Consider the following 23,108-nt stretch of genomic DNA (forward strand, 5'->3'; position numbering starts at 1 on the left):
GAGTGTTTTCCAGTCCTGTCTGTTGGGGCACCACACCCTGGCCCCAAAGTCTGCCTTCAGCATTCCCTGGGAACCTCGCCGCTCCATTCCCTTAATGTTCTTTTGCACCCCCTTAGTGTTTTGCCTTGGTGTGGTGGAATCTTTTTTTTTTTTACTTCTGCAGTTCTGTTTGAAATGGCATTAGATAAAATAAGGGAATAAATAGAGCACGGGTGAGGCAGCCTCCAGCCCCAGTCACACAGAGGGAGTTCTAGTGCAGAGTCCTTGGCACAGGGCACAGGGCACAGCCCTCCGGACTGTCCACACTCGAGGGTGGGCTTGAGGGGGACCAGGAGCGGTGGAAATCATCATTCTCGGGCTCCTCGGCGCAACAATCTTCAGGCAACAGTGCTTCAGGCAACAGCCCCCTCCGATTTAGAGGGCGGCTGGGTCTGTGGGGCTGCAAGACACCAATCAGGTAACAGGGAGCGAGAAGACTCTCAGATCCTTCTCCTTGGGGAAGGGGGGCGCGGCCTCCTCGGGACCAGGCTCCCCCTTCTGGTAATAGACAGGACGGAGGAGCCTGGGGGCAGCTGGGCCTGGAAGAGAAGGGGGGCAGCAGCGAGGCCGGGGCACAGCCCCTCAGGGACAGCCAGGGGGGTTGGATCTTTTTACAAGACTTTTTATTCCTGTAGAGTTACAGTCTTGGAAACCCACAGGGGCAGTTTTACTTTGCCCTCTAAGTCGCTGAGTTGGCACCACCTCTGTGGCAGTGAGTGAAAAAAACTTCTGGTGATGGTGTGGGTTACACATTAGACTGCTAACCACATGGTCATAAACTCAAATGCACCAGCCGCTCATCAAGAAAAAGGAGAGGTTTTCTAAAGATTTACAGCCCCAGAAACCCACAATGGCGGTTCTTTTCTGGCCCAAAGGATCGCCATGAGTCAAAATCAACTTGGTGTCAGTGAGTTTGGGTTTTGGTATTCTACCGTCTAGGTTAGCCCGAATGATAAAGCTATATACAACAATTCAGCATGACTGAAAATAGAGTAAGTTATTGTAAAAACAAGTATTTCAAGGCTTTACTAATGAGAGTAAGAGAAAAAAATAAGGTAGATATTAAGAATGGACAGGTTGGCTTGATTTTTTTTTTGTACTTTTAATATTTGAGGTTTGAGTCTGTTTATTAGAGTATGATTTTCTCCCCTGTGCACTAAGTAAACATAGGTAATGTTAAACATACTCCTCTACAGAGATCCCTATTTCAGTGAACTGTGCTTAATAATGATTGTTACCTTTTGTCTATTTTCTTCTAGGCTTTACTCATCACCAAAGAAAAAACTTACACCAATGCAGAAATCAGTTAGTCCATTAGTTTGGTGCAGGCAAGTTTTGGATTATCCAAGCCCTGATGTTGAGTGTGCTAAAAAGTCCCTTATCCACAAACTTGATCAAACTATGTCAGGTATGTCTGTAATTTTACTTGTCAATTCATCCCTTTGATTTCTTTTCTCAAAAACCAAACAGATAAATGTTGAGTCCTTATTGGGGGGAAGGCAATGCCTTATCTGGCAGCATTTTCCAAATCGCATTTTGCATACTACCATGAGAGTTTTTTTCCATACACAAACACCCCCCCCTCAATTTACTACTTACTTCAAACAGGTGTGTTTATTTTTCAAAATCTCCTCGTTTCTGATTTTACCTTTTAGTAATCAATAATACTTATGAAATAATGAACTCTGATCATTGTTTCTAATACAAATACAAGCAGTGGCTATTAAAGTTAAAAATGTCTGTTCATCTCACATGTAACATTTTGAAGAAACTTCAGTGTGGTAGAAATATGTGACTTTTGAGTTCCAAGAAGACCTCCTCTCACTACAGCCATTGAGTTTTGGGGTGGTCTGAGCATCATTTAACTTGCCATGAGAATGATGCACCTGAAAAGTTCTATTAGGAATTAAATGATGATGATGTTGTACCTAGCACTGTTTCCGAATACATAGTAAGCTCTTACTGTATTGATAGCATTTTCTTGTTAAGATTTTGTTGTTGTTGTTGTTGTTTGTTTTACATGTCATTTTAGGTTTAAATTGTTTTTATGCTACTTTGGCTTAATGCTAACAAAATGTGCCTGTGGTTATTAATGCCATTTCATGACACATACCAGCACAAATAGAAACAGGCATGATACTGCTGGCCTATTTGTGAAATTCTCTTAGTTTCTTTTAAGAATGCTCTGGTTTTCACACTGCCGGTGTGATCATGAGGAGTCATCAGGACTGGGTAATAGGCATCAGAAGGCACATAACTAACAAACAAAAAAAAACCATATTGCTGAAAGTGAGGGGGGTTGGAGCAGAGATCCAAAGTCCATCTGTAGACAGTGGAACAATCCCCCCACAGAGGGGCTACAGGGAAGGGATGAGTCAACCAGGGTGCAGTAAAGCATCACAGTATTCCTCTGTTTTTTGAGGTTTCCTCACCTCCCGCTATCAGGACTCCAGTGCTTCTCAATTCATACTAGACCAGAGCATGTACACACATATAGGTAAGAGATGGGGGCTCACGGCACACGGAATTCAGGAACAGGAGTGGGAAAAGTGATACCAGAAGGGTAGTGGGAAGAGGGGGAGAACAAGGGAAAAAGGGGGAATCTATCAATACATAACCATGTAACCCTCTCCAGGGGGAAGAGCAATAGAAAACATGGGGGAAGAGAGACAGCGGTCAGGGTGAGATTTGAAAATAATAGTAAGAATATAATTTATCAAGGGGTTATAAGGATATGAGGGTGGGGGCGGCGGGAGAGGAGCTGCTACCAAGGGGTCAATAGAAAGTAAATGTCTAGAAAAGAATGAAGGCAACATATGTACAAACACGCCTGATGCAATCAATGTATGGCTTATAACGAGAGGCCCCAATAAAATGATCTTTTAATTAAAAAAAAAAAAAAAGGAATGCTCTAGTTTTCTGGATTACTCATATATTAAGGATCAACCAACCCATATATTTTCAGGGTCTGGGTTTTTCTTTGTGTCCTATCTACTGATAGCTATGTACTTAAAATTGCTTATTTTGGCTTTATCAGCAAAATAATATGCTCTCTGGGTAGCATTTAAGCTGAAAATGGTCAGTTTGTCAGGGGGGAAACTAGCTAGACAGTTTGGTTGTTATATAAGTACAGTGTATGCTTGGTTGGCTGGCTGTAACAGGTAGGCTGGTAAAGTGTAGTTTTAAGTTTGGTTATTACATGCCAACTTTTAGGATATAATTTTAGATTTTGAATGGACTTTGTCTGGCTTGACACTAATGTTTTAACTTTGTCTCTGTGTAGAGAATCCTTCTGAAGCAGTGTCCTGTGTGTGGAGTTTATGCTAGGGAAAAGAGATTGATAAATAATTTTCTACTAAGGGTTCAAGCAGAAAGCAAATGTTTTGAGAATGATGATGGCAACAGATGTGCTTGACACAATGGATGGATGTATGGATTGTGATAAAATGATTAAAAAATAATAATTTTCATGGCTGGTTGTTTGTATATGAATGGTATATAGTGCTTTGAAGCTTTGAAAAATAGGAATTTCCCTTTAGAAGGTAATGTTAAATCTGAATCCTAAAGATTCACAACAATGTACCGAAGCTAAAGAAGGAGTGAGAGGGAAAGGGGCATTGCAGTTATGGAGAACCAGTTAGAGAAGGACTGGGACAAGCCAGAGTGGCTGGAGTAGAAAGGGTGAGCAAGCAAGCAATGAACCAGACTCTGTAAGGTCTGAAGAGGCACACTCAAGATTTTGAGCAATGGAAAGACATTTCAAGGGTCCTGTGGGTGGGGCAGAGACGACACGATCTGATGTGTATTGGAAGGTCATTCTGGCTGCAGTGTGGAAAGTAAGCTGGAGAGTGCCAAGAGCAAACAGCAGATGCTTTTGCCAGGAATAGATGAAGATAGCTGGGTGGTATGTATGAGGGATGGGTAAAGGACTGGTAAGAAAAATGAAAAGATGTGGAGGTAGATAAGTGGAGGGAACCAACTATCAGGAAATGAGGGAGAAGAGAGTTCAGCACTAATTTCTAGGTGTGTATCGGTGTGTGACAGGATGGATATTAACATTCTGAGATAGGGGCCCTGGTAGAGAATTAGGTTTGGGAAGGGAAATTGAGTTTGGATTTGGGTTTGTTGATTCTTTTTCCTTTTGATACTCAAAGACATTAAATGGGCAGTGTAGGTGGGTCCGAAGCTCAGAGGTAAGCTTGGGATTGGAGCTAAACACATGAGGAATCTTGCAAGTGATGTTACGGAAATGAATGCAATTTCTCAGCAGGCATATGACATAGAGCAGCGGTTCTCAACCTGTGGGTCACAACCCCTTTGGGAATCGAATGACCCTTTCATTGGGGTCATCCGATTAATAACAGTAGCAAAATTACATTTATAAAGTAGCAATGAAAGTAATTTTATGGTTTGGGGAGTCACCACAACATGAGGAACTGTATTAAGGGTCGCAGCATTAGGAAGGTTGAGAACCACTGGCAGAGAGGAACAAGATAAAAGACTGAGGACATGAAATGCTAGTGATAATGAACCAAATAAGAGAGAAGGTGCTTCCAAGGGCAATGAGAAGGAACAAAGGGGGAAATGAGCAGCCCTATTACTGACCAGGCCTATAGTCATGATCCTGCCACAGACTTACTCTGGAGAAAACATGACACTTTTGCCTCACAATGAAAATGTGTCAGACTCCCTGAGCCACACCACCCATCCTCCACACTAGCTTACCAAACGGGAAAACTAAACCAGAGCACCTGTTCCTCTGCTCAGGCCACTAGGCAAACTGGAAACCTTTGAGCCTTTCATTTTAGCAAGCCTCTCCAAATTTTAATATAATTTTCTTAATTTTTTTTCTTTATTGCCTAGTTTAGTCCAGTTTACCACTATCAAAATTCCCATCAGTCTTCCCCCACCCCTTCTTAACAAATGGAACCTTATCAAATTATTGCTCAGAAATCAGATAGCTTTTTGCCATCACCACTAATTAAAACACACTCTGGGCATGGTATTGCAGAACTTCAATGACCTGGCCTCAGCTGGGATTTTCTATTTTGTCCTTCGCTTAGGGCTTCATCACACTTCTTTCCATAATATGCCGTGGATGACCAGACCCTATTCGTTCATGTTACAAACCCAAAGGAGAGCACATACTTCCCCACAGCTATGGCCAGTCGGCTTACTCCTCCTCCAGTCTGCCCAGTACATCTACTTCCAAAAAGCCTTCCCCTTTCGCTCCCCACTAAAGTGAATTACTCTGTCTTCATTTCCGTGCCCTTTGCACTTTTAGAATCAAACCAATTTCACTTTGCCTTAAAACCTTCTTCCATAATCCTCTTGAGAGAAAGAATTGTGGCATATTAGCTTATTTGTTCTTCTACCCTTGATCATGAATATTTATGGACTGGAATTAAGCTGTGAGTTGTAGAATTAGGGTGGGAGGAGGGAATATTTTAAATATTACCTTTCCTTTTTAAAAATTGTTTGATATCTTTCTTAGTCTTTCTCTTGTACTATGTGTATAATTTTATATGCATACATTAGTATTTTAAGAGTATTCCTCCGTATTTTGACATCACCCTGGCCTAGCCAGTCACTCAGGATCCTTCGCGATGCAGTGGGTTAAATAAGCCTGAGCTGCTAACCACAAGACCGGTTGTTCAAACCCACCAGCTGCTTGGTGGGACAGGGAATAGGTTGTGGCTGTCTCCTTCCCTACAGATGGATAGTCTTGGAAACCTTAAAGAGCAGTTGTGTGTCCCATGAGTCAGTCAACTCAATGGCATTGATGTGGTTGGTTTGAATATTAAAAGCCACTAAGAGTTGCTTAAGGAGCCCTGCTGGCACAGTAGTTAAGCACTTGACAGCTATTTCATAAAGATTTGCAGCTTTGAAAATTATATGGGTCATTGCTGCTCTGTCTCCCTTATGGTCATTATGAATCTGAATGGACTTAACAGCAATGGGTTTGGTGTTTGTGTTAGTTTGGATAGACTAGAGAAACAAATTCACAAACATGAATATGTGTATATAAGGGAGAGGTGTATAGACAAGAGCAATTGAACATTGAGAAGACGTCCAGTCCAAGCCCATAAGTCTGATATTAGCCCCTATGTCTGATACCAATCTATAAAGTCCTCTTCAGACTCAGGAAACACATGCAATGCCAAATACAGGGCGATCACAAGCCAGTGGGTAGAAAGTTTTTTGATCCAGTGGCGTTGTAAGCATCTCAGCTCTGGCAGGGGGCTCTCTGTGGCTTCTCCAACTTCCGAGGTCTGGTTGCATCCATGTGGCTTGTCTGGTTCAGGGCACTAGGGTAGTTCCATGTGGCTTGTCAGCTGCAGTGTCTCCCAGGGAGTGGCAGAGAGAGACAAGTGTCTCCCACCTACAAGGAGAAAGTATCAGGTTTCCCAGAATTTTCAGGAGAAGGCCATGCCCACACAGAGGCCTCATTGGCTATGATCTGATTGACAAGCTGGACTCCACCCCTACTCTCTTAATCCTCAAATTGACAAAAGATTATATATCTACCACAGTGTTTTAAGGGTTGTTGTAATGACTAAAGAACAAGATAGGAGTGAGATAATTTAGTAGCCAATAACCTTTGAGGGAGGGGACTTCAAAAAGTTCATGGAAAAGTGAAATCAAACCAGGAGCCCTGGTGGTGTAGTGGTTATACACTGAGCTGTGATCTGAAAAGTGAAATATGGCATTCTTCCACAAACTTTTGAAGCCCCTATAAACATCTTCTGAGATGTTACTTTTTCCCTGATGTATACCGTTCGTTTTATCTTCATAATATAACTTTAGGGAATAGAAACCATTTTCTTGGGTTATGAATATACCCTCTCCCCAGTTACTAACCCTGTTAGGGTCCTGAGGTCAGTTCCTTATACAAAGTCAGCACTGTGCAAAGAGGAGGGGGACATGGAGGCAACCCTGGGTGCAGACCCTTAGAACCACTGTCCTCTGGACCCCAGTACCCTTCCATCAAGAGCTGGCCCTCTCTAGCAGATCTGGGGACTAAAGGAATAGTTGACAGTTCTGGGGGCTTTGGCAACTAGCAGAGCCACCTACTGCCATGCCATAGGCCAGGGAGGACCCCAAAGAAACTAGTGATGTGCTGCTGTCGTGGCAGTATTGGAAACTAACAGGTGCTCAGAAGAGGAGCTCAGCAGCTCCGGTTGTAGAGTAGGAGGCTTCTGCTTCTCTCCCCAGACACCCCAGGCTAAAAGTTCCGTCCAGTACCCTTCCTACTGCAGAATTTGTTCACTCCAGGCCACTTGGGTAAAGGGTAGCAGCAACAACACCCCCACCCCCACCCCTGGCTCCTCCTGGGCTGCTCTAGCTACTTGCAGGCTCTTTTTGGGTACTTGTGGCTCTTCTCCAAATAAGCCCATCAAAATCTCACCCTAAGGATGGAATAGCACTACCATGGGTGGCTCTGCGGGGCAGGAATTGGACTTGGGGGAGGAAATACAGGTTAATGCACAAAATAACCAGGGGAATTTTTTGCCATTGTAAATGCTAACTGTCAGATAATAAAAGTAGTTGATATGTGAGGAGTAGGTTTATATATTTTCCCCACTACCATGAGAATGTTTATTTAAGTCAGGATAGTGACTTAATAAACTTCCTCAAAGGAAAAGTTGTGATACAGAATGTTAACATTAACTCAGTTATTAAAATTTTTTTCTCCCCTTTTCATTAATACAGCTCTCAAGAGGCACAATTTATATAACAATCCTTTCAACTCTGTGAGTTATACAAGCCCTTACAGTCCAAATGCAAGTAGCCCATATAGCAGTGGTTTTAATTCTCCGTCCTCAGCCCCAGTGCGGCCTCCTGTAGTCAAACAACTTATACTTCCTGGAAATTCAGGTAAGGGGGAAACCAAACGGAGTTATGACCGACTGGTTTTTAACTTCAGAAAAGGATTTATTCATCAGTAGTTCATTAGTTTTAGTTAGGAAACGTCACTGCGAAGCTTCTTTGTACCAGATACTCTACTAGGAAGCAGAAGCACACAGATAAGCCAACATATTGAATTCACATTTTTCTAAAGCGGTGTGTATTTAGGTTTTTAAAAAATCTATCTGAATTAAGTAGGGTCACAATACTTGATTCTTTTAATCAGCAGATACTTTAATTGAGCAGCCTGCTTGGGTTGTAAAGCTATAAAGTTAAAATTTTATGGGAATTTCAATAAACTTTGGTGCGGATGCTAAGTAATACTATAAGGGTGTAGGTAAATGTGCCAAAAGAGTGAATGTTGTTAGCTGCCATCGTGTTGGTCCCAACTCATGGTGCCTCCTGTGTAGGGCCGAACTGCTCTATAGGGTTTGCAAGGCTGGGACCTTTCAGAAGCAGATGGCCAGGCAGGTCTATCTTTGAGGCATCTCTGGGTAAGTTAGAACTGCCAACCTTTTGCATAGTGGCCAAACTCTTAACCGGTTGCCATTGAGTTGATTCCAACTTACAGTAAGTCTATAGAACAGAATGGAACTACCCTCCATAGAGCGTCCAATGCTTTATGGAATATTTATGGACACAAACTGCCGCATTTTCTACTTCAGAGCAGCTGGAAGGTTCAAACTGCTGACCTTTTGGTTAGGAGCCAAGCACTTAAACAGTGCACCACTAGGGTGCCTTGGTCAATCTCTTAGAATGGTATGAGCAGAGCGCAGGACAAGTTGCTATAAACTGGGAAAGGGTGGGGCGGGTAGGGTAGAGTTTTAGTTCTGTGTCTGAGATTTACTCTGAAGCTCATTCTTTGGAATTCACTCCTTCAGTTACTTTTACTGCTAGTATTATCGTTAGGGCTAATTATACCTTCCTTAGAATGAAGGTTCTCATAACGACTTCCCGTTTTTTATCTGTGTTCTGCCTGCTTTAAAGACTTTACTGAATCTCCCCTTTGCTTTGTATAGAGATTATTTGTTACCACACTATGAAGTTTAATCTGAAATATTTGTTGAAAGAAACGGAGTCTGAATTTGTGGCACTTCTCCTACCTTGTTCACTGTGTGTTCTTCCTGTTCTCCTGTGTCTTACTTCGAGCTGACTCTCCACTCAAAAAAATCCTCATTGACATCAAGTTGATTTCAACTCACAGTGACCATAGCGGACAGAGGAACTGCCCTTGTTGGTTTCCGAGACTATAAATCACTGCAGGAGTAAAACACCCTCTTCATTCTCCCAACCCTGACTCTTAAGATGAAAAACAGTTCTGAGAAACTAGTGTTTGAAATAAATGTGTATTAGAAATATTGGTGACAGTGTTAGTGCTGATTTTTGTCAACTAGACTAACATTAGTGATCTGTTGGAAGCATTTCCTCAGACACACAATTCATATACTCTTCATTTCTAAAATCGAGTTATATTCTCCATCCCACATTTTGAACTCCTACATTTAGAGAATTCCTTGGGCAGAAGAATTTGGTGAACATGGCATAATATAGGAAAAATGAACCTCATCATCTTTTTTGCTTATTTGTTCCCAAATCTCTCTTGATTAAAAAAATGATCTTTTAAAATAATCTTATTGGTGGCTCATACAGCTTTTATCATAATACATACATACATTGTGTCAGCACATTTGTTGCCATAATCATTTTTAAAACTTTTTCTTTCAACTTGAGCCCTTGGTATCAGCTCATTTCCCCCTCCCTCCTCACCAACCTTTGATAATTTTTAAATTATTATTATTTTTTCATGTCTTACACTGACCAATTCCAAATCTCTTGAGAATTCTAGTTTTCCTCAAATTATAGTTGCCTTGTTGAAGCAAAGTAGATGCTTTTAATCATTTAAGTTGGGCGAAGAAAATACCACATCATAAAGCTCTTTATTTGTAGCTTAGTTACTGGCTGTCTTGTAAAAGATAGAATCCTCTCATCACATCTGGTCACAGAAGACCATTGATCTACCAGCCACTAAGTTGGAAGCCTGTTATTTTCATAAGATACTAGTTAAATGAAAATGTGGTTTTTATTTATGCCATACTGTTTAAAGTAGCATGGTGGTTAAGCAGTAAGCACAAAAGATTGGCAATTCAAACCTGTCACCTGCTTTGCAGGAAGAAGACGTAGTGGTCCACTTCTATAAAGATTTGCAACCTGTGAAACTCTGGGGTAGTTCTACTCTGTCCTCCAGGGTCATTATGAGTTGGAATGAACTTGATGGTAGTGGTTTGTTTTGTTGCTGTTTGTTTGTTTATGCCTGTATAGCTTTAAAAGAATCCATTTTTAAGTTTAACATTTTGAAATCTCATGAACTGGAAGGTACAATAATGACCAAATCAGAATGTAAAATAAACTTAATGACAACAGTTTGTCCAACTTTTGTTTGTACCGACTTTTAATTTTTTCTCTTTTAAGGTAATTTGAAAAATTCAGACAGAAATCCTCCACTCAGTCCTCAATCTTCTATAGACAGCGAGCTAAGTGCTTCGGAATTAGATGAAGATTCAATTGGATCCAATTATAAGTTGAATGATGTAACCGATGTGCAGATTCTAGCTCGCATGCAGGAAGAAAGTAAGTATTTCACTTCCTAAGAGTTGAGCTATTTCACTGCTGCATAGTATTTGTTGTGACTATTAAGTATGGTTTAGAAAGTATTGTGGAAATAGAATAAATAATAATAGAAATGTTTTAGTAAGCCTCTCAGAACTTTGTTTAACAAATGTTCAGAGAAACTTGTTTTCCAAGTCCATTTTACATGCAGCAGTTTGGCTGGGCAAGGGGAGCCATATTCTTTCTGGGTCCTTGTTCCTCACTCTGCATTGGAACTCACTGGTGCAGTTGTTATTTACACTTTAAGAACCAGATTCTTCCCACTTCAGGGAGAATATTGTCCTAGCTGAGAATACATTGTATAGGCCAGTGGTTCTCAACCTGTGGACCACGACCCCTTTGGGAGTTGAACAACTCTCACAGGGGTCACCCAATTTATAACAGTAGCAAAGTTACAATTATGAAGTAGCAATGGAAATAATTTTATGTTTGAAGGTCACCACAACATGAACTGTATTAAAGGGTTGTGGCATTAGGAAGGTTGAGAACCACTGAGTAGACCATTAAAAAACCTTTGTGAGAAAATATTCTTCAAGTTGTATAACCATTGCTATCTGAGTTATTCTTTCCCCATTAACATTAACTCACTTACCACTCAGATTTCTGTTTAATCATTCAGGTTGCTGTTGTCACTTTGATTGGATATAGATACCGTTTCCCTGAAAGTAAGATATCCCCTGAAAATAAGACCTACTTACAGTTTTGCCTCTTGCTGAAATATAAGACATCCCCCGAAAATAAGACCTACCCCAAAATAAGGCCACCCGAAGCTACCATAACTGTGGTCTCTGGACCGTAGCAGCTGGTGCCTCCGTGCAGCTCACTGTTGGCCGCAGCGCAGCTGGAGCAGACAGGAAGTATGAGGTCTCTCTTAATAAAACAATAAACAATAAATGTATACTGTATTCTTCATGGAAAAATAAGACATTCCTTGAAAATAAGACCTAGCGCATCTTTGGGAGCAAAAGTTATTATAAGACACTGTCTTATTTTCGGGGAAACAGGGTAGGTCTTCAAAGTATATAATGCTCAAGGTAGACTTTTTAAACTAGTAAAGGTAGACTATTGTTTGTTTTTAATAAGACTCATTCACTGTCATTGAGTTGATTCCAACTCATCGTCACCCTTTATAAAGTTTCCAAGGCTGTAAGTCTTTACCGGAACAGATAGCCTCAACTCTCTGCCCAAGGGTGACTGATGAGTTTGAATTCATGACGTAGTGGTCCACTGCTTACCCAACATCACCAGCTTTGTTTCAGGTTTAAAGATTATCTCCTGGCACTGGTTGCAGGGTGTTTCCAGCCTCCATGACTCCACAAAGTATGGAGAGCATGAGAACTTGAAATTCTGTCTGTATTTTCTCTTTTCTATCAGGATTCTTCTTAAATTCTTAGATCAAAATGTTCAATAATGGTAATCTAGCGCTGTCCAGTTCTTCTAGTCTCTTGGAAAAGATGGCAGTTCATGGAGGTACTTGGCCATACACTTCCTATCTTCTTTGTATTCTTGACACTACTTCTTTCTTGATTGATCTCTGGAAATAAATTCCACCTGTTGGGCCTTGGCTATAGGCTTTTAAACAGCAAACACTGGATAACTACCTCAGAGGCAGAACAGAATCGCAAGACATATTAGGCCATTTAACTGGGCAGTCTCATGAAACTATGACCTTAAACCTCCAAACCAATGAGCAAAATCCCATGAGGTTTTAGATGTGCATAAACAGCTTCAGCAGCTACTCTTTTGTTTTGCTGTGACTGTAACCATATCTCTCGCACCATGTGATAGTACTTTGCCAAGTGGTTCTTGAAACTTTTTTAAGTGACACTTTTGAGACTCCAGATTATAACCCTGTCATCCCTAAAATGTACCTGTGTACAAATTTTTTCATTCTGTTTCAAGGTTTATGGATGCCGTGACTCCTTGAGATATGTAAGCTGGTGGTGATAGTATTATTGTTACTGCATATGCATTTTATTAGGACCTGTAAAGGGAGCACTCTCAAAAGCAGTCTCTTTTCATCTTTACAGTGAAAAGATCCTTGAAATACACATTTCAGAGTCTTAACAATTGGGTGAGCATAATGGAGCACTGCTGTCTTACAGTCAAAAACGTTCTGTTGTCTGATTGGACAGCCCCTCACAGAAGAGTCATAGGAAGAGACAGGCCAGCCAGGGTGCAGTATAGCACTGACGAAACACACAACATTGCTCTGGTTCTTTAAGGCTTCCTCCCCCCACTATTATGGCCCCATTCTACCTTACAAATCTGGCTAGACTAGAGGATGTACACTGCTACAGATAAGAGCTCTGGACACGGAATCCTGGACAGAGAAACCCCTCAGGAACAATAATGGGAGTAGCAGTACCATGAGGGTAGGGGGAAGGTAGGAGAAAAAGGAGGGGAAAGGGGGAACTGATTACAATGATCGATGTATAACCTCCCACTTCCCCCTGAGGGGGATGAACAACAGAAACATGAGTGAAGGGAGATAGCGGACAATGTAAGATATGAAAATAATAATGATTTCTAATTTATCAAGGGGTCACAAGGGTGGGGGAGGGAGGAAAAAAGAGGAGCTGATACCAAGGGCTCAAGTAGAAAGAAAATGTATTGAAAATGATGATGACAACATATGTACAAATGTGCTTGATAAAATTGATGTATGGAGTGTTATAAGAACTGTAAGAGCCCTCAATAAAATGATTTATGAAAGAAAAACTTCTCTCTGTATATAATAAGCCCTTTCTTTAATGAAAATATGTAGTAAGTTTTATCAAGTTGTAACATTATTGTTTACTTGCTGATTCATTTCCCATTTCATGGCAGCTTCCCCTAGAGAAAGATGTGCTACTTTCATTATCTTTAACCCTAGATGTTATTAATATAGTAACCCACCCCATGTGTCTTTTTTGATTCTTTATTAGAACTTTGTGTTTTCGATGAATGGGGTGACTTAATGGCATAGATATGAAAGGGGACTACGTAGTGCTGCCTAACCCTATGCCTTAGAATAAACTCACACAATTCTTTGAACATATGACTTAATTTGTTAGAAGCTCAACCAGTTTTTTTGCTGTTCTTATGCTTTGGTAACTAACAATAGAAATGTTAGCCTTCTAGTAATCTTTTCCAATATTGCAAGAATATTTCTTTTCCTGGACAATTAAAAAAATTTTTTTAATGTATGTGATACCTCCTTGAAAATGGCAGGGCATTTTTTTCCCCACAGATAATTTTCCTTTTAGCAACATTATTTCTGATTTTGTGGTAAGCATTAGAAATGCCAGTTTACAGATTTGGTAAGCACTCTAGAGGTTGGTCAAATGGTTTTCTTTTTAAGATGAGGAACATAGAATCTAGTAGTGAGTATCATTCCCTTAGCCTGCATTGGAATCTGGATTTTCCTTTTCTAAAACAGTGCTCTTCTTCTGGGTCTGTTGTCTTCTGTTAGGTAACTTTAGATGCCATTTTTGCTGTAGCTACACAACTTGTCAGTTGTTAGAGTGGTTCCCTAGCCTGACTGAAGAATAGTTGGGCCCCAAGAGTCTGTAGTTTTAAGGACACCCTGGGGTGACTCGATATCCACTAGTTTAGGAATCATGTTGATAGTACTTTCTCTATATAAATACTTAAAGGATTGAGTACGAATTTTGACTAGCCAATAGCTTATTTGCTCAAAATTTTATCTAAACCCTATACGTTTAAAAATTATAAGTTGTTAGCTCATTGATTATATTGTATATCAATATTTGGTTGTGTTCAAGAAACTTCTGTGTTATTTGAAACCCCTACTCCCATCCCCTGCGGTGTCCCCAGGTTGGTTGGGTGTTTCTGAAGCTACATTAGATCCTTTCAAATTCTTACTAGAAGGCGTAGAATTTATGCTTGTTTTATTGAAATCTTTTGGGTCAAGAGGCAATTAAAATTTTATTTATACCCAAATATGAATTTCTAAGAGAGATAGTTTTGCCACTTGATTGTTTTCATGAGTAAGATTAATTCAAGGATTAAGCAGCCAAGGAATTTACTTATTGTTTTCTTTTCATTAGTTGAACAGTAATTGTTTTCTCTCAGCATTCCTTGAATGCTGGTCTCAAATCTGGATTGTCATCTTTAGGAGTACTAAAGTTTATTATTCTATCTTAATACAGATTTCAGATTTCAAGAAATTTTGAAATTGAGCAAAGATTTATAGAATTTCATTTTAAAATAACCATATGTAATTTATGCGTCATTCTGTGGGGAAATGTTTATATGCCTTCAGTGGAAAGCCAGTTTTCCCTTACACTTTCTACTCTATTTGAATTTCTCAGTGAAATCGTGTACTTTCAAAGTTTAAAAATATTAAAATGTATGAAAACATAATTAAATAACACATTCATTATTGCCAGGTCTCCGGCAAGAATATGCAGCCACCACATCTCGACGCAGTTCTGGTTCATCTTGCAATTCAACGAGACGGGGTACTTTTAGTGATCAGGAACTTGATGCACAAAGTTTAGATGATGAAGATGACAGTATGCATCACGCAGTATACCCTGCTGTTAACAGGTTTTCACCATCACCACGCAATTCACCTCGACCATCACCTAAGCAGTCACCCAGAAACTCGCCTCGTTCGAGATCTCCTGCTCGGGGAATGGAGTATAGTAGAGTGTCCCCACAGCCTATGATTAGCCGCTTACAGCAGCCTCGCCTCTCACTTCAGGGCCATCCCACAGATTTGCAGACAAGCAATGTTAAAAATGAAGGTAAAACCTAGCCCATCTGACTCTTGGGGCAAAACAGTTCTTCATATTTTAGTGTGAACGTAACACACTCTTGACCAGTGTTTTATATTTTGCATAAGTACATAGCAAATTTAGTCAAGTTTATAGGTTTTATTAGGGTGAAGCAATAGAAAAGGCAAAAATGAATTTCGTTTTACTTGATTATTTTATTTTTGCCTTATTCTCATAAATTGATCTATTTACATTTTTATTTAAATTAATAATTAAGGGTTCTCTTAGTCCACTCACAGAATCAGGATTGGAGTTTGTCAGTTTTCTGTCTGTTAAAATAAGTACTTCCTGTTAGCTCTTAATAAAGTATGCTGAATATTTAAAGAACTTGATTTTTATATGTGAACAGATATTTTAATTTTATCCATCTGGAGGAATAGTTTGTATCTTTAATTAAAATTCTCTTGTTATAGAAAAGCTAAGACGCAGTCTTCCAAACCTGTCCCGAACATCCAGTACACAAGTTGACTCGGTGAAAAGCAGTAGAAGTGACTCGAATTTCCAAGTGCCAAATGGAGGGATACCTCGCATGCAACCTCAGGCTTCAGCCAGTAAGTAACTCCCTATGATTTATATATCAGTTCTTTCAAGAAAAATGAACCCTATAGGTGTTAATTTTATACACAATACCTGTATTACAGCTATATATACACCTGTAGTTAAAAAAAATTAGTGCTTATTTGTCCCAGTATAATATCTAAAATATGTATGTATTCCCTAGTACATACTTAGCTTTTATTTATGAACCTACACTTTTGAAATACCTAAAAGCTTGTTTTCGTGTCACATATTTTTGGAGCATGTCATAATCAAAATAAGCCCATCATTGTACAAATCTCTCTAATGTTTTAAATCAGTTATCAAAGTTGCAGTTTTCTAGCTCCTGTTTTCTTCCAGAACAATAGTATATCTTGAGAACACTTATTCTAACTTTATTTCCACACCTGTTACTGTTAAATATTTGGTTTTAATGTGGCTGACTTTGTTTCAGCTAAAAGACATTTTTATGGGGGGAAAATCAAATCAATATGGACACTAATTTAACTCATATTTCTAACCCTATGTACAGATTAAAATATTGAGATAGTAAATTGCCAGAAGCCATCATTCTTTAAGACTTGATCAAGATTTCTCCATTCTAATTCTCTTGGAAAATAATACTCAGGGCTAAGATTAAAGTCTTAGATAAACAGGATGAATTTTGGTGTAATTTTTAAAAATACATATAGAGCATAAGTATTAATAAATTTTGAGTTTCTGGTTTTTTACTAGTATGCTAATTTCAGACAAGTAAATATTACAACCAACAAAACTTTCAGGGGAAGTTCTGCTTTGTAGCACATTGACCAAATTGAGTAAGAAACAATGCAATAGCAGCAAGTTAAGTCATTTGGGGCTAGTAGCAGGTGGTAGTAGACATTTCTACTCTAACAGACTTTTTTTAACTTCACATTGTGTAGTACTCTACATTAAAAATTACAGAATTTGAAGCAGGCGGGAAATAGCCCTAGGACAGACCACTGTAAGACTCAAGCAGCTTTCTTACCAGAGCATTAATGAAAACAAGAATAAGCCTATAAAAATACTAGCACTTAATAAAAAGACTAGTTAAAGGCATGTTCCTTAATGAATTAAAGAACAAATATCATAGGACTTCATTTGTTCAAGGCTTGACGCTGCAAACCTTCCCAGCTGACTTCTCTTCCTTGCATGGAACTAGCCCATCAAATCCCCTCAAAAGCCACTATTTTTATTGGACCTTTTTTTTAAACCATCCTAATGACATTAAGAGCAGTATTGTTACTGAGAGAACTGGCCGGAGCCATCTGCTGATCAGAGACATGTTTTGACATGAATTGCTTGGGATAAACTCATGCATGTATGAAATGGAACCCTAGTAGCAGTACTTTTTTACTTCTCTTGTCCATGCAGTTTCATAATGATATACTTCAATATTTGAATAATGGAAATATTCAATAATTTGAATAATGAAAGCAATGGAAAGGTATCACCCATTTTTAAAAAATTGATTATACTTATTTTTGTATTTACAACCATATTGGGGCTTAAATGTTACAAATATACTTTGTTTTAGAGTGGAGTCACACTGCTCTCAAAATTATATTTGGAAAGTAATAAATCTAAAATCTTAGTAAATTTAAAGCTTAATAAAATTTGTTCTATAAAAATAGTTAAACATTTTAATGTTAACACATTAAGCAAAGAATAATAAGCTATTCCTTTTTGTTGCCATTTAAGTCTTTCATTCCTAAAAATGTAAAATTTTCTTTTGTTTAGTGTACATACACTGTTTTTATACTAGCCTTTTGCCTATGTGGATATCTGATTATGTACAAGTGCTATTAAAATAACAAGCTTTATAAATTTTTATATGAGTTGATAATTTTTACTTATTGTAAATACTTCAGTTGTTAGTGTAATGGATGTTTTGAGGTTTTGTTTTGTTTTTCCTTTAAATTTTTATTTTTCCAGCTCTTAATTGGTAAAGCTTTGGTCCTTACTACTTGCTGGTGTGCATGAACTTAACTTTGCAAGGTTGCTGTTACTTCCACCTAAGAGGCCACTTCTTTTGCCTTGTTACTATGCTGCTCACTATTTTTATATGCTATTTGCTATGGCTGCATTATTGTGAATTCTGGCATTCAAATATCAATGCTATGAGAATTCTAATGTTTTTTCATTTTCTGAACTATTTGCAAATTTAGGGCTTCATACATGGAAAAGTGAATAACTTAAAAAGTGTAAGAAAACCAGAGCACTGCAGAGGTCGTGCATTCATGACAGCATCCTCAATTTCATCAAGTATAGGAAGGAATGTCAGGATTCGTTTTTCAAAAGATGGATGTTTTGCTTTCCATTACTACTAGACCACAGGTTTAGTGAGAAAGCTTAGTTTTCAGAGAAATCTTAGAATTATTGGTCCAGAAACAAGGGAAGAATGAAAAGCCCAAGGCAATCTACTGATTTAAAACAAAACAAAGCTTAGTTTTGTTAATATTCTAAAAGTTTGGAAGTACTTTCCACATGTATTATCTCATTTGAACCTCACAACAACCCATCTTATTTTTATAAAAGTTAGCAGAAGTCCATCTATGAATTATATAAATTGTACAAGGTTAGATAAATGGAAAAGTGGACAAAGGCCAAATTACTTCTCCATCACAACTCCCTACTGAATCACCAGATTACCTCCCCATCATTGGCATTGCATTGCAATGCACTGCCGTAATGGCAAAGGTGTAGGTATCTTGTAGAATATTCTTGGATTACTCTATTGGAACATGATCTGGGATTGAACTCTGAGTACTTTTTGAAATACAAAAAAAAAATAAAATAATTCAGATGCAGTTTACATTTAGTCAATGGGAAATGTTTTTGCATAGGATGCATGTAGGATCAACTTTCTCTGGGCCTGTAAGTGAGGAAGGCGGACATGCTGGGCATACGTCAATCAATTTAAGCATAGACAGGTTGCACTGAGACCCCTGGGAAGAAGTCTTATTCAGAGCTCACTTAATATTAAAACACTGAAAGGTCATGCTGTAATTTTACATAATTATGAAACATGAATTGAAATAAAGGTCATGATAAATACTTGTGTTTGCAATGGGTCATCTAAGAATGAATGAACCATTTTGGAACATCTATTTAAGAATACGTACAAAGAATAATAATGTGTACCATATATACTTGTGTATAAGCCTAGTTTTTCAGCACATTTTTAATGCATTTTTTGTGGTAAAACTAGGTGTCTTAGCTGATACTCGGGTTGGCTTATACTCAAGTATATACGGTAATACAGTGATGCTGCACAGTATTACAGAATTACAGTGATGCTACACAGTATTACAGGATGTTACACTATTACATATTCTTAAATAGACTTGATGGCAACTAACAGCCGCAGCAGTACAGTGATGTTAGGTCAGTGGTTATATCACGGGAATTTTTTATGTCGTTTTTCTTTGTTGCCCTTATGGAAATCTGATTGAATATATTGGAAGTAGAAACTCACATTCTTATGTTTGTTAGAAATCTCTTCACCAATTTTAGGGTTTAGACCACTAGACCTTGGTTAAGATCTTTGGTTTATCCAGTCATCAGTCACTTATGTGTTCCTGAAATAGTCATCAAGGAGCCCTGGTAGTTATGCAGATTAGGTGTTGGACTGCTGACTTCAGCCCTGACCCAGCCCACAAGTTAATATATAAGAAACTGTTTTTTAACAAGGATTACAGGAGGAGAGCACTTTGTTACATGTCACAGGATAGAACCAATACTTTAAGAAGGCAGGTTTTACAACGAGCACTAGGAAATTATCTATACTTACATTTCTCCCGGGTCCATTAGACCACTATCTACTGAATCTTCATGTGCCCTTGTTTACCCTTCCTGAGTCAGGATAACGCTGATGATTAAGCTTAAACGGAATATACTGGGGGGGGGGGGGGGCTGTTACATTTTCTGTATTGACTTTGCAATATCAAAACCTGCCCGCCCTGTCACGGGAGAAAGACAAGGCTCTGTTGCTGTAGAGACTGTCAGAAACCCTATATAGGATTGCTGTGAGTCAGAATTGATTCAATGGCAGTGAGTTTGTTTTGGGGCTGTTTTAAATTTTCAACAGATATTTATTGCTGTCACTGAGGATATGGACTGTACCCTCATAGGTTGACACGTCATAGGAAGGGCATTAAACTTGATCTTGAAGTGGATTTTAGGTACATCATTAAGATACATTAAGCAGGTCAGGAGCAGCTTATATAAGTTGCTACACAAAGAAAATAAGGACAGGTTTTCCTTAAGAATGCAACCTTGCTTGTAGTGGTTTGAGATGCAGATGGGAGACAGATGTAAGAGTTTTTCAGTATCAGATTTAAAAGTTTAAATTTCATTCTGTAAACTTCGGAGAGCCAGGATAGACTTTTGATCAGGTTAATACTTATATTATTTACCCTAACAGCAGTGTAGACTACGGATTAAAATTGGAAAAAGTCTAGAAACCATTTAGAAGGCTGTTGCCTAATTTAAGCAAGAAAAAAAAAATGAAGGCATGGTTCCAGGGAATAAGGAGATTTGGATAAATTGTTTTGTTTTTTAACTATAAGAATTAGAAAATAATCTGACTTGGTAATGCGAAATAGAGGTGGGAGAGCGAAAGAAGATGACTCTGAATCAATTTGTAAGCAAGAAAAGATTTGAAAGGAGGAATGTTAATGGAGGGGGAAGGAGAGACCAAGGAGAGACATTTTTACCTTGTCTAGTATGGTGTTTGTCTAGTATCTGGCATCTAAAGAAGATCACTTTCAATATTTTCTTTTGTACAACAAAATTATGTTCAATAATAATTATGACATTCAGTGAATGGCCAGGAAAAAATGCACAGTACAAATATTCTCTTATTGAACTTGTGTTATAAAATTATGTTGGGGAAAAGTAAAATCAACATTACAGTACTGATTATAAACAAACAAAAATATTAATGATAATGATAATATAAAGATAAAATGCTAATGTTTGGTAATTACATAAATCGCTTTTTATTAAGAAAATTGTATTTTGCATATTGATAAAATAATGATCATGAATTTTTGCTTCTGCAAATTTGTCAATAATTTCCTCAGAATTGATCTTTACATATTCAGGCTCCAATGTGCACTGTAGTTAGACTTCTCAATCTATCTTCGCTCACTGTTTAATCGAAAAACTTACATTTTAATTTTAATTGAAAAGTACATTTTAATTTCAAAAGTACACACACAAACACAAAAAAAAAACAACTGATATACAAATAAGAAAAGTTTTAAGCCTAAATTTGGCAGAGATTCACAAAAATCTCATTGTAGATTAAATTTCAAAAATTGTCATACTCTTCACATCTATTTAGGATGGAGGGAGAATCAAGTCTAATGATTTTTTACAGTTGAAAAAAAATTTTTTTAAGTTACGTGTAATGACAGAACTGAAGTAATTCGTGTTCTGTTTCATTGCTATCAACAATCATGGAATAATGTTTGTCTAATCCTTTATAATGCCGTATATGCCTATATAATGCCGTATTTGTGTACATAGGCATATACGGCATTATAAGCATTAGTAGTACATATGAGTGGGCATCAAGGAGTTCATGGGAAATGGAAATAAAAGATAATACAATTTTTTCAAGAACTTCTGAAAGCTTCCTACTGTTCAAGTGAGCTTAAATGATTTTAATTGCAGGAACTTATTCTTGAAAGAAACACTGTATTGAGAGACTATAACTGAGCATTCTCCAAATTAACTTTCATATGAAGTGCAATATTCAAAGATAAGTAAGATCCATTAGTTGAAGCTTATACATGTATATGTCATTTAGACCATAAGCCCCCAAACTTATTTGGCTTACTGCCCCTTTCTCAGAAAAAAAATTACTACCACCTCTACCCTACCCCTGGGCAAGTAAAAATTTTTGTACTAAAAATAGGCTATACTCCAGGATAAAGTACAGGTGTTTGCTTGTGCAGTCCCCCTGGATCTTTCCAGTGCCCATGGGGGTTAATATCGCCCACTTTAGGAATCATTGATTTAGACCAGGCCTTCCTAAACTTTTTCCACTTGTGAGCCCTTTTAATCTAAGAAATTTGCAACGAGCAAGTGCTGCCAAAAATACCTTGTATTCATTAAGCATTGAGTGGAATTAATTTTGGGTCTCTGTGCATTCAGAAACCTTTTACTGTTGCTGTTTTTCCAAGATCTCCACATTCATGACCCCATAGCCTCTTCAACCTTAATTTAAGCTCCTTTAAGAAGCTTTGATTTAGTGCAATGGATTATTTATCATTTAAACTAACTGATTTCCCCTCCCCCTCCCCAGGGAGAAATATTTTATCAAAGACAGTTGATTTTTTGCTGGATCATGGTGATAATAAAAAGACCAAGCTCATTTTAATTTGTTCCCAATTCCTACAGACAATAAACCTCCTAATGCCTGCACCTGGTGTGAGGGTGGGGGCTTTGATATGCATTAATGGAGTATAGGGAGACCCAAAGGGACACTGTTATCAAAAAATCGGGTGATCATCTAAGTTAGCTATTTAGAAGACAGTGGGATTATAAAGGAAGAGACTGGTCTGTGGAACTGCAAGAGATAAATGGTATTCAAGTAGGGGGCAGAAAAACACTGAGGAAAGATTGACTTGGTAAATGATGGTACATCTCTGACAAAATTCCAGGTTTGTAGAAGACAACAATAACCTAAACGATGGTAACCTCAAAGAATAATTGTTTCTCTTTACCCTCTTTGCTTCTCACAGTGAAGTTTTTCTAATTTGGAATTATAAAAATATTAAAAGGAAAAAGGTTAAGCCAGAAGTAATTTTGAATAGTCTGTTGTTTGAGAAAGATTTGGATAGCTACTCTGCTTTGTCATTTCTTTAAGAAATGTGGGTTTTTTATTAGGTTAAATATTATATGACTAGTGGTATCTGCTGAAAACCCGTCATTTCATTCTGTCTGTAGTAGGCAAAGTTTTGGAGTTTACTGCCAGGTTTTATTTGTAATTTGAGTTTCTGAACTCCTAGTGGTCAACTTTCACTTCTCTGCCTGCCATTGTCATGACATCACTCATTCAACTTGAGGGATAAATGCAGTTCATTGGTTTCGTCATAGTTATTAATTCAAGTAGAATCTTTCCCCAAAAGTTCATGATAG

The 23,108-nt window shown here is 38.2% G+C and overlaps 1 protein-coding gene across 4 annotated transcripts in view; it reads left to right on the forward strand.

Annotated features, from left to right (window-relative positions):
- Positions 1 to 23,108, forward strand: part of SLAIN2 (SLAIN motif family member 2) — a 79,236-nt gene that overhangs the window by 30,825 nt on the left and 25,303 nt on the right. For 2 of the 4 annotated variants that reach the window (XM_045284194.1, XM_004706276.2), the window contains exons 2-6: positions 1,299 to 1,447; positions 7,753 to 7,917; positions 10,417 to 10,575; positions 15,009 to 15,368; positions 15,812 to 15,949. In XM_045284194.1, coding sequence (XP_045140129.1) covers positions 1,299 to 1,447; positions 7,753 to 7,917; positions 10,417 to 10,575; positions 15,009 to 15,368; positions 15,812 to 15,949 — 971 coding nt within the window. The remainder of the gene's footprint in view (positions 1 to 1,298; positions 1,448 to 7,752; positions 7,918 to 10,416; positions 10,576 to 15,008; positions 15,369 to 15,811; positions 15,950 to 23,108) is intronic. The other 2 variants (XM_045284196.1, XM_045284195.1) reach the window with 2 other exon arrangements.

Source organism: Echinops telfairi, unplaced genomic scaffold, assembly GCF_000313985.2.
Source record: "Echinops telfairi isolate 266 unplaced genomic scaffold, ASM31398v2 ScPeMD7_7468;HRSCAF=8506_0, whole genome shotgun sequence".
Taxonomy (NCBI): Eukaryota; Metazoa; Chordata; class Mammalia; order Afrosoricida; family Tenrecidae; genus Echinops; species Echinops telfairi.